Source organism: Halichoerus grypus, chromosome 15 (genome assembly GCF_964656455.1).
Source record: "Halichoerus grypus chromosome 15, mHalGry1.hap1.1, whole genome shotgun sequence".
In the NCBI taxonomy this organism is placed as follows: domain Eukaryota; kingdom Metazoa; phylum Chordata; class Mammalia; order Carnivora; family Phocidae; genus Halichoerus; species Halichoerus grypus.
Genome location: NC_135726.1, coordinates 28,024,667 through 28,036,600, shown reverse-complemented (window position 1 = coordinate 28,036,600; position 11,934 = coordinate 28,024,667). Strand labels below are relative to the sequence as shown.

Sequence of the window (11,934 nt, the reverse complement as noted above, 5' to 3'; positions counted from 1 at the left end):
ACTCAGCAGCAGCCTCCAGGAAACCTCCCTGGGTTCGTTAGTATTTAGAATGAAGCTTGTCCTCATATCAATAATCTCAGGCGGAGGAGTGTGCGGTTTGCAAGGTGTGCAGAGCCTGGCCCGTTCTGCACCATCTGCACTGGGGTAGGGCGGGGGGAGCGAGTGTTGTTGCAAAGAGGTAGCTGGCTTGCGGGGCCTACCGGTTCCCTCTGCAAGGTTCCGGAGGAAAACTCGCGGCCAGGGATCCTGGGCCAGGACCCCAGACTTTGCCTGGTCACTGGGCTTCCTCTTCGCCTCGCAAAAACGCAGGACAGAGACCCACGTTGTTCCTGACCTCTGGGCCACACGTTCTTGCGTTTCAACTAGAAAATACAACTGGGCCTTTGAACCAGTCCCCCCGGGATTCCTGCGGGAAGGTGCAGCGAGGACCTGGGAGTGCGTTTTGTACACTGTAAAGTGCCCTGACCCTATGAGGGAAAGGCGGGACTTTCTGAGGTTTCTGACCTGCCAGCCCCAAAGCCTGAGTTCCACTCGGATATCGGCAGCATCCCCCGAAGACCTCCCCCCACTAGACTAGATGCCCCTTTTCGCCCCCGCCCCCACCCCAACGTCGCGGGTTGGCGGCCCTCGGTGCATGGGCTCCCGGCCTGGGGATTGAGCCTTCGGTTGCGCAGAATCTACAGCGCTCACAAACTAGCGGCCGCGGGTCCGGAGCCAGGCCTAGAGGACGCAGCCCCCTCCAGGCCCAGACGAGCTCCTCCGCCCCTCACCGGCCCTTTGAGGACCCCTGGGTTGGAGGCGGGTGGTCAGATCGCTGGGCCCAACCCCGAGCCGTCGCGACGGAGCGCGGGGCACCGGCCGCCGTCCCCGCGCGCTGAACCGCGGCTCGCCAGCGCCACCCCCAGCGGAGCGCAGCGGCTGCAGCTCGGCCCCGGCGCCTTCCTGTGGCTCCCCGGCTCCCCCGCGGACACAGCGGTCGGCGCGCAGGAAGCGGCCAAGCCTCGCCTGCAGAGGAGATGTCTAGGGGCGTTCGCCCGCCGCCTGCAGATCCCAAGGGTCAGACTGAGCGCGTTTCCAGGCGGAGTCCGAGGGGAACCGAACCATGGCCTCGAGGGGGCGCTATTCGGCCTGTTGGAGGGCCCGAAGACGGCAGAGAAGCCCCAGGGTCGAGACCCTGGCAAAGCCCAGGGCTCGAAGAGCCTGGATCTAGCTGGAGGCCTGGGGAGGCTGGGGTGGAGAACCAGATTCCGGAGGACAAAGACGCGCGGGCCAGTGGGACCCACCGACGCCGCCCAGGCTCGGCCCCAACGAGTGCGGGGCCTGTGGCGAGAACAAACTTTCCCGCCGCGGAGGGGCGGGGGAGCCGGGCAGGAGGCTTCTCCCCCGAGCCGCCGCTCTCCTCCACCTGCCAGTGTTCAACCTCCGCCCAGCCTTCGCCCACCCCGTTCCCTCCCCTCCCCCGCGCGCCGCTGTTCACTTAGACTCAGCTCTCTCCTCTCCCCTCCTCCTCCTCCCTCTTGCCTTTCTCCCCCACTTTTCTCCTCTTTTTTTCTCTTATCTCTCCTTTTTGTATTCTCTCCCCCCTCGCGGCCCGGCTCGCTTCTCTCCTCCTCCGGGCCGCAGGGGAGGAGGTAAACGAGCTGCGCCCGGGGCCTGCGCCGCACAGTGGGAGGCGTTTCTCCTACTTCTCGCGGGTAATTTGGAGGGATCGTATGTGCGCGCGCGCGCGCGTGAGCTTCAGGCGAAAAGGGGTAGGATCCAGCGCCCATCTGAGAGGGTCGGGGTCTTTGACGTTCCTCACCAGCAGCACAAACCTCCCAGAACAAGTGTGAGTGTGGGTGAGAGTGCGCGCGCGCGCACGGGCTGGCTGCGCTTGGCACGCTTGGTGGCCCGGGGCCCCAGGGCCCGGGGGCCCGCCTGGCGGCCCGGGATTACCGTGACGTCACATTGAGCCTTTGGCCACCTTGGACTGGGACACCTCGGGAGCCGCACAGCCCCGCGCCGCGCCTCACCTTGCCTCGCCACAGCGCGACTTTGGGAACCCGCATCCTCTCCCTTTCCTTGCCCATCCATGGGCCCTTCTGTCTTCCGGACCACGCGGGCCGGAGGGGCGCCTTCTGGAGCGCAGGGCTCGGCAGCCGGACTGCCCTCGGCTCTGCCTCCAGTCGTGCCAAGCGGGCGGAGGACCCGGCGCTGGGCACCCGCAGCCGTGTAAGGAACCGAGGCGGCGCACGGCTGGAGGCTCAGAATCGCGGGGCTGAGGCGGGAACTCGCAAGAGAAGAAGGAGGCGGTCCAGGGACAGCCACCATGTCCTTCCCGCACTTTGGACACCCGTACGGCAGCGCTTCCCAGGTAAGAAGTGCCTCCATGGGGGATGGGGACAGACGGGGGGGGGGGGCGGGTGCCCAGTGCACGCGCCCGCCGCTGAGCGCCCTCCTTTCTCACGAGTCTCGGGGGAGACCAGACTGAGCAGGTACGATGTACCACAGACCCCCTCCGACACCCCCAGTCACTGTCCGAGAACGTTCCGCTCCCCCAGTGCAAGCTGGAAAATCGTGTGACCCGAAACTTGGGCACCATCCATGAGCTCGGCGAGGTGGGTGGGATCTCGAGATCTTCCAGACAGGCCGCCTTATTGTACAGATATCCGAGGTGACCCCGAGAGCCCTCCTCACCATTTTTCAGTTGTTTGCTTGTTGACTTCTGTTCTTACCCTCTCTCCCTTCTTTGAGTGGGCTCGAGCTCTCTGCCTCCGGTTCCTTCGATTTTTCCAGATTAGGGTGGGTGTTGTGCAGTGACAAGGGTTTCCTGGGGAAATTCTGGGGATACCCACCGCTGTTCTCCAGCTTCTGCCCAGATTGTGGGGTCTGGTTGCAACTTGACCTCTGACCCGCCTTGTGATCTTGGCACAAGTCTCCCTGGTCCTCATTCCCTATCTATAAAATGGGAGCAGGAGTAAGACGTGATGGTGGTCTCGAAGGCTAACTTCTAGCTCTGCCTTTGTAGGATCCCTATGATGGGGGGCGGGAGGAGGGATCGGTGAGGGAACCAGCGGAGTTGGGCTCCTGTAATTCGTCTTTCAGAACGTTGCCATCGCCTGGACCCCTGGGACTCTGGAGCCTTAGCAACGTTTTAGGAGTATCTATAAGGGCGGTTTGGATAAATTGCGTCTTCAGATAATTCCCATCCCAGCAGAATGCTCCGCACACGGTGGCATGTAGCTAATGTGGAATGAGGAAGTGATCCGGCAGTGCACCTCTCTCTCCCCCATAGTTTCTGGTGTCTGCAAGTTCCAGCGCCACTTGCTGCGAATCCGCCCCGCGCTCCGTCCCAGATGTGGCCTCAGGCTCCACCCCGGCGGCCGCTCTCTGCTGCGCATCCTACGACGGTCGGCTGCTGGGCAGTGCTCGGCCGGAGCTGAGCGCGGCCTTGGGCATCTATGGATCCCCATACGCCGCCGCCGCCGCTGCCCCGAGCTACCCAGGCTACCTGCCCTACAGCCCAGAGCCGCCCACGCTGTACGGGGCGCTGGTGAGTACACCGCATGGAGCCTGGGTCTGTGCGCCAGGACCCATCCGGCCTGGGGGGCATGAACTGCAGCAAAGGGCAAAACTCAGTGTGACATCTCCAGGGAAAATCTTGGAAGGAGGCAAAACTCCCAGGGAAGGAATTGGGTAGGATTGTGTATAGCCGGGGCTTGGGGGCGGGGGGTGGAAAAAACACATCTTTGCAGCATTTTACACTTTGCAGAACGCCATTCTGATTAAAAAACATCTGTGTTTCTATTAATTCTGTGAGGTAGGCAAGTCTCAGTTTTGGGATGAGGATGTTGAGATGTAGAAGGGTTCAAATACCTTGCCCAAAGTCACAAAGATACAAAGGGCCAGGAAATAGCTCTGAAAGGAGAGAGTAAGGCAGGGAAGTTCCCCAGCTGGTAGGGAGGGGGTTGGGGAGGAGTCACAAGTAGTAACAATACTGGTAAGAGCTAATATTTAATTACTGCTTAGTCTGCACCAGGAATTCTGCCAAATGCTCCCCTTCAATACCCTACGGGTACTATTGTTATTCCCAGTTACCAAGGGGAAACTGAGGCATAGAGCAGTTAAAAAAGTTAGATCTTGTGCCCAAGATCACAGAGCCAATGGGAGTGGTGGTCCTGGGATTTGAACCAGACTTTTACTCCAGGGTTCACACCCTTAGCAACTATGCCACCCAGCCTCTTCCCCAAATGTTGTCCTGAATTCTCTCTTCCCACCCCACCCCCACCAGAATCCACAGTATGAATTTAAAGAGGCTGCAGGGAATTTTACACCTGGCCTGGCGCAACCAGGAGCCTATTATCCCTATGAGCCGACTCTGGGACAGTACCAGTATGACCGGTAAGACACGGGGCGCATTGGTAGCTGGCCTTGCAAGTCCTCCCCACTCCGCTGCCACCGGGCCCATCTGGGAAGAGCCTGGGAAGGGTTGGGGGGGGGGCGTGCATGAGGAGGGAGGAGCGCTGAATCTCATTTCCAGGCCTCAGACTGTCTCCTGCCTGCGGCCCCAGGTTCTCAGACCCAGAACTGTGAGCCAGGTTCTCCCCCCAGGTATGGAGCAGTGGAGTTGAGTGGCACGGGCCGCCGGAAGAACGCCACCCGGGAGACCACGAGCACGCTCAAGGCCTGGCTCAACGAGCACCGCAAGAACCCCTACCCCACCAAGGGCGAGAAGATCATGCTGGCCATCATCACCAAGATGACCCTCACCCAGGTGTCCACCTGGTTCGCCAATGCACGCCGGCGCCTCAAGAAGGAGAACAAGATGACGTGGGCGCCCAAGAACAAAGGCAGCGAGGAGAGGAAGACTGAGAGTGGAACAGAGGAGTCCCTGGGCTGCCTGAACTGTGACACCAAAGGTACCAAAAATGCTCACCACCGCGCTTAGGGTTTTCCCAGCCATCTATCAGGCCCATTGCCCTTTTGCAGCTGCCTTGTGGGACAGCTTCTAGGGTGGTACTCCCTTACTTACCCTTGCACTTGTACCCGCCCCCCACCCCCACCCCAGACTTCTGGGCCTTTGCCTGGGCAGTTCCCTCTGCCTGGAATTCTCCACCTAACTGGCTTCTTCTGACTTCTGAAGTGTGAGCTGGAAAAAGCCTCTCCTGGCCACCCAGGCTAATTTAGCTCCCCAGTTATTCCCTATGACATCGGCCTATTGTATTTCCTTTGCCATACCTACCACTATGGGAAGGTACTTGAGGTCTGTCTGCCCCTTTGGAGAACAGCAGCTCCACTAAAAAGTGTCTTACTGCTGTATTCCCTAAATTCCTAAGACCTAAATGCCTAACGATGTCTGGCACGTAGATGGCACTCAGTAAATATTTGCTGAATTAAATAATACACACCACCTACCTGTGGGTGTTGAAATTGGGTGGGGGGTGGGGAAGTCCCCTTGGGTGTCTGTCTGATTTATGGTGGAGAAACTGAGATCCAGGTCCTAGGCAGTGAAAAGTGGTGGTTTCCTTCCACCGGAAAGGAGGAGTCTTCCAAGGAGTGGGGGCAGAGCTAGGGCCTCAATTCTTTCCCAGGGGCAAGCCGGAGCCCTGGGGCAACTGTAAGAGAGGGTTGGGTCAGCCTGGTGCATAACGCCAAGAATGCCCTAAGTGCAGAGCCATCTTGCTAAAAGCTTCTCAGGGATGGGCACTCCCGCGGATTTCCCTTGGGGCCTGGGGCTTTTCTCACTCGCTCCTGATCTCCTGCAGATGGAACTGCCAGCCAGGAGGCTCGAGGGCTCCGGCTGAGTGACCTGGAAGACCTGGAGGAAGAGGAGGAGGAGGAGGCCGAAGAACAGGAGGCAGGGGCCACAGCTGCGGACAGGCTGGCCGAGTTCCATAAAGACTCGCAGTCGCTGCCCGCGTCCTGCGCCGCCGCTCGGGAGGCCCGGCTGCAGCCCCGGGAGTGCGGCCTGGCGGCGCGCCCCTTCTCGTTCCCGGAGCCCCTGGGGTCGGGAGAAGCTGACTTCCTGCGGGCCGAGCCCGGGGGCCCCACGTTGACCATGCACTTCCCCTGCAGCGAGAAACCGCGCATCTGGTCTCTGGCGCACACTGCGGCCGCCGGCGGCGCGGTCGAAGGTGCAGCTCCGACCCCTCCCAGGCCGCGAAGTCCCGAGTGCCGTCTGATTCCGGGACAGCCTGCAGGCGCGGGCGGCCGGCCCGCCGTCCGCAGAGACTCCGCGTGCGCAGAGTCTTCCCGAGGAGCCAAAGCCTTTGGAAACCGCCTCTTTGCCCCGCAGGGGCTGCCGATGGACTGTGCGCCGTGCCCGCGGCGGAGGGAGCCCGCAGTGCCCTACCAGTACCCGTCTGGAGCAGAAGGTAGTGGGTCCCCAACGGCGCTGGGGTGTGTCTGTCCCAGCCAGCGCACCACCTCTCTGCCTCTCCCGCATGCTGGTGTTCAGACCCGGAGCGGGATTGTCCCACAGCTCTCCTGGAAACAGCAGCTTAGAACTAAAAGTACTGGGCCCCCCTGCTTTTAAAACCAAATAATAGTAAGAAGCTCAGGGTGAGACGGTAACTTACCTAGGATCACTTAGAAAGTCATGGAGAAGATGGGCAACCTAGCTCTCTGCCCTGGTGTCCCTCGTTCTGCGGAATGGGCCAGACGGGCACCATCATGACCTTCTGGCTCAGACACCCTTGTCCCCTGCCTGTCCTTTAGAGGAGGCCAGCTGGCCCCTGCCCTTCTTCTACCAAGAGTTTTGCCAGGGCTGGGCAGGAACCAGGGCTTTCTAAGAAGTCTGGGGGGACGGGCCCGAGACATGAAATTGGTTTAAGGCCGGTGCTGAAGTCCAGCGGGCAGCCCTGCCCGAGGCCCCCTAAACCCCCTGGGGAGTGTAGCCCAGGCTTGGTGCTGTCCCTGGAGAGCACTCACCCCCCAGAGCTCACCGCCTGCAGGGGGTGACTGCCAATCAGTGTCTCCGGCCCCTGGCTGTGCCTGGTGGAAGGGAATTGTACCCCACAAAGGGACATCCCCCAAGCATCAAGCAGCCTCCAGCAATTACTGTCAGATTCTGCTCTTTGTAGTAATTTCTCTCAGGATTAGCTACTGGCTGAGAAAACTGAGTGACGCTGTTATTTGAATTTACACATAACGGGGTCCAAAAGTTCCTTCTGGCAAGCAAATTGCCTCTAGACCTTGAATTCCCTTCGGATGAGACACCAGCGACCTCCCATTTCCTAGAAATCGCCACCAAGCGGCCCTTCGGGTTTTAATCAACCTTTCCTCTCTCAGCAGGTTAGCGCAATGGCTGCGATTTGCGGAAGGATCTTGGAAAGAAGCCCTACTTTTCGAACTCACTTCCATGTTCAGAAGCTGGAAGACCTGGGAGAAGGGGCTTGGGGGGGGGGGGCTCTCACTTCACCTAAGAGACAGACAAAACACACAGAAACCCTTCTACCGGCTCTTCTTGCACTCAGAGCTGGGAGTGGCAGGCGGACGTGCAACGCGCCAGACCCGCTGGGAGATGGTGGCGCCAGGGCACCTTGGGGAAGGCCAAGTGGGAAGGCTGGGCGAGTCTGCCCCGTGCACCCACTCGGTACACCAAGTCTCCCTCCCTCCTCTTATGATACAGGGTCTGAAGCAACTCCTTCCCCTGCTCACCCTCACCCCGCCCCCTTTCACTGTGTAATTTCAACGCTAACCTGGCCCCTAAGGACCACCTGGGTCTTCTCCTCCTCCCCATTCCTTGTGTCCTCAAAAATAATCAAACCAAACCCCACCTGTGTGGCGTGTCTGTGCCAGGGGCGCTGGGAGAGGCCAAGGTGGAGGGGAGGATGGAATGCGGCCAGGGATTCCGGGGACGGGGCTGCGTGAGCGGCAAAACCTCAGTCCCTTCCAGGGCAGGGAGAGGAACTGGCGAGGTGACGGTCAAGGCCGCGGCGCCTAGCGCGCAGCCCCTCTGAAGCTGCCTTGTACCTAAGTCGCCCAGCCGGGAGACGCCTGGCGGATTCGTGCGCGTTGGAGGAGGGGGGCGCAAACTGGGAGGTCGGAGGTGGGGGAGCAGTCGGGATATTTGGAAACTGTAGGTTTCCGGGCTCCTACTTGGGTTTTAGTTTACTGGGAGGAGGGGCGATGGGGATAATCCTGGCCGACCCTTGGCACCCAGCTGGGATCCCCGCGCTCTTCCCGTCGGACCAAATGGCAAAGGGTGACAGCTTGCTGGGTCCCTGGGAGACAAGAGGGAGCATTCTCTCCATTTAATCAAGTGTCAGCAATCACTTCCGGTACAGGCCAACCAATGGGAGCTGACGGGCTGGGAAGGGGACTCGGTGCCCCGCGGCAAGCAGCGTCTGGAACCGGGCTAGGGGGAGGAGGGTTGGGAAGCCGCCCGCGCCCGGCGCGAGTTCGCGTCCCCGGCCTGGTGGCCTCGGGCTTGAGCCAGCGAGGGACCTGGCCCCTGCTCGTGGGGAGAGAGGGAGGTGAACCCGGCATGGGGCTCTAGAGGGGAGCGGCGGGGAGCTGATGCGGGCTTGGGAAGGCAGGAGGAGGACAGCCGGGGTGTGCACCCGCCGACCGGATCCTGGGGGAGCTGCGTCTCCACCGCTGGGCTCCAGCCTGGGCCACCCAGGCCGGGTGACGGCTTCCAAACCAGGGCCTGGCAGTGACGTCTGGGGCAGGAAGGGCCTGAGTCTTCACCTCCTCGGGAGAGATTGTAAGACCCCCTTGGAGGCTGCGGAGAAAGAGCGGTTGGAAAAACAGTGGGGAACGGCCGGCAAGCCACCTCCCAGCCCCACGCTGTCTTCTTTTTTAATAGAATGATGGGGGTCGGGAAGGACTTTAGAGATCACGAATTACAAAATACAAACCTCTTCCTCAGATGAGCAAACTGAGGCCAAACGGAAGGGCAGGGGACTGGCTCAGGGTCACACGGGGATCCGTGGTGGAGAGGGACCCCAGCTCCGGTTCATGCTCCTTTCCCTAGCTTCCCCTGGGTGATCCCTTCCCTGCTTTCCGCTTTGCTTCTGGGCAGCAGCTGCTCCTTCCCCCCAACTCCCCAGGGACCTCCAGTCGCCCTCACTGACCCGCGGCTTAGGGTCCGGGAAATTAAACTGCGAAAAGATAAACATTATTTCCAGTCGGCTTTGCCGGATTAACGCTTGTAATAAAGAGCATTAGCTGGAGGTTTCTTTCAAGGCGCTCTCGACCCCACCCCCTCCTGGGGAGCCAGGTAGACCCCTCCAGAGGCTGCGGAGTCTGCAGAAGCGCCTTCAGAGGGCCCCCGGCTGGGAGTGGGGCTCCAGCTAGCCATTTTGTGGAAGGGAAAGGGACCCTTAACACCACACTGAGTCAGCATCTGGAGACAGACACTGAAGGCCAGAGAGCAGAGGTGCACCTAAGCCCTAGGCCATGTGGCTGATCCTGGGGGACAAGAGAGCTTTGACCTGCACTCTGTGACCAGCCGTGCAGTCTTTTATAGAACAGTGAGTCCTGGGAAAGGAGGCCCCCTTGGATCTGCCTGCCTCCCCACCCAGGACCTCAGGAAGTCGTCTCCCCAGCCCCTGTTTATGAGGCCTAGGTGCTCCCCACCTCTCCCAACTCCGAGCAGGAGCCTGCAGCCCAGGGTTGTCCCAGGATCCAGGCCTAGAGCCTGGCAGCGGACAGTGGGTATAGAAAGGGCAGAAAAGAGTGGCTGGAATCTCAGAAAAGAGCTTGAGCATCTCAGTGCCATGGCTACTTTGCTGTGGCTGTGGACACGACCCTTCCCCTCTCAGTTTCCCCAGCTGTAAGATACCAAGAGGAGCTGGTGCTCCATCCTGGTGCGGTGTCTGCTCCGTTGCTGGTGGGGAGCTCCAGGAATAAGGGTGGAGGCCTGAGAAAGGTACGTCTGAGCCTGCGATTATCCCAGCCTTGGGCCCCCAGTGGCAATCTGTTCCCACCACCTCTGCCCCCACTGACAGCCTCCTGCAAATCTCCCAATATAATCTCCCAGAATCATATTTTGAATACTGTTTTGATTAAACACCGGAGCAGGGGAAAGGGAGGACACAGCCCCCCTCTCCCCGGCTGAGCCTGCTGGTGCCCACAGACACCTGGCATGTGAGCTCTGCTAAGGGGGGATCAGGAAACAAAGAAAGATGACATTGTCCGGTTTGAACAGTCTCAAGGAGCTGGCCCTCCAAACTTCCTTGATAGCCAGAGTGCCCCTTCCCTCGGCTGGGGAGCACCCCAGTAGGAGAGGCTGAACCAAGGGAGTCTTCTTCCTTTATTGATCCCTCTCCCCTGGGAGTCACTTACATGGCCACCGGACTCACTCAATAATCTCTATGATCACTTTTGGTTCTAAGATCCTCTGACCTTGCTAATGATAATAAGAGCATCTGGAGCCCTTACCCTGTGTCAGACTCAATGCCATGTCCTTTGAACGCTCTCACTCATTTATATGTCACAACAGTGCTGGAGAGCATTATATTATACTTCTGGATATGCCCATTCAATGAATGAGGAAAGAAGCTCAGAGAGATGAAGTAACTCTGTGTCAGTTATTCAGCTAAAGAAGCAAAGTCAAACTCCAAATATGACTTATTCTTAACTGCTAAGCTCTACTGCGAATGCATTCTATTTTTTATTATTATTTTATTTTTTTAAAGAAGGCTCCATGCCCAGCATGGGGCTCAAACTCACAACCCTGAGATCAAGAGTCCCATGCTCTCCCAACTGAGCCCTGCATTCTAGTATTTCACGATTCTTTATTCCATTATGAATAAGAGCCTATGTTTCTGCGACTCTAAATGTCTTTGAGTCTGTGATCTCATGCCACTGGAACTCCAGGCTGACCTCCTTCCTTCTCGGGAATGTCCGATGGAAAGGAGTCCTGGTGCCTCCTGGGCACACCCCCATATCCTGGCTGAGAGCATCCCTCATGTTTCCCCCTGTCCACACTTCCCTGGGACACACCAGCTCAGTGTTTGGCAAAATGTAGCCCATAGATCTCTAGCAGGAGAATCAGCGCACACCTGAAGAATCACACCGGGAGATCTGCCTTTGTAACAAGCACCTTATGTGGTCTGATGGGTCTCTAACCTGAGTTGCAGTGGCTGAACCTCCAGTGGCCAAGCCTTAAGCTCAGCATGAGGGCTTAGGCTACCTGCTGCTGGCCCAAAAGTAAATCACATCCCAATAACAAGTGCAAACATTTCCTCCCAGATTTAATCTAGATTCACATTCAATCTCTTCATCTGGTTCAGTTCCCGCCTACAGCACCCCCCTCCCCCATGTTGGCACCCTCGAAAAGCTCAAGGCTTGTAGTGATTGGAGGGGGAGGAGGCCATTTAGGAGAATAAGTCGCCTCTCCCAGCTGTCTGAAGACATACTGGGATTTCAGGAAGCATCTTAGGAGTCATTGTACCTCAGCTTGTAACAGAATTCTGTCCCCAAACATGAACATGTAGTCAGGAAACCCTACATATTTGGGAAAAAAAGCCCACACCAAGGAGGAAAGACTGTATCTTAAGCAAATAAAAGAACTAACAGAAGGGGTAGGCCTCTTGCTGTTTTCTGACATAGCCACTTGCAGCCTTGGCACTAGAAAGTTCTTCCTTTTTTGAACCAGTTTCCTTCCTCACGTAACTTCTGAAACATGTCTCCTAAACCAACGAGTCTTGCTTTCCTCCATGACTCATTCTTTCTTCTACCTTCTATGCCTCCTCTTCTCTTCTCCCTGTCTGTAGCTATCTCCCATTTACATGGCAGAGGACCCCTCTATTGGTGTGATTTTCTTCATTTAATGTTAAGTTGGAGATAGGCGAGAAATGGTGACCTGAGTCCTTGGACAAGTGACCAAATGTCTCTGAGACTCAGCCTTCTCCTGGTAAGTTGGGATCATCATAAACCATGTGGCTCTTTCATAATTCCTCTCATTCTCTCACTTAGTTGCTGTGGGAACAAAGATTTAGAACA

The 11,934-nt window shown here is 58.2% G+C and overlaps 1 protein-coding gene across 2 annotated transcripts; it reads left to right on the top strand.

The window, feature by feature from the left end:
* The first annotated feature begins 967 nt into the window (after positions 1–967).
* On the top strand, positions 968–7,363 carry IRX6 (iroquois homeobox 6). 2 transcript variants are annotated; one of them, XM_036088793.2, is made up of 6 exons: positions 968–2,353; positions 3,275–3,532; positions 4,271–4,380; positions 4,591–4,898; positions 5,745–6,353; positions 7,270–7,363. In XM_036088793.2, the coding sequence occupies exons 1-6, from the start codon at positions 2,309–2,311 to the stop codon at positions 7,275–7,277; spliced, it is 1,338 nt and encodes a 445-aa protein (XP_035944686.2). In that variant the 5' UTR covers positions 968–2,308; the 3' UTR covers positions 7,278–7,363. The 2 variants fall into 2 exon arrangements, with proteins under 2 accessions (XP_035944686.2, XP_035944687.2); XM_036088794.2 differs by having other exon boundaries at positions 7,273–7,357.
* The last annotated feature ends 4,571 nt before the right edge of the window (positions 7,364–11,934 follow it).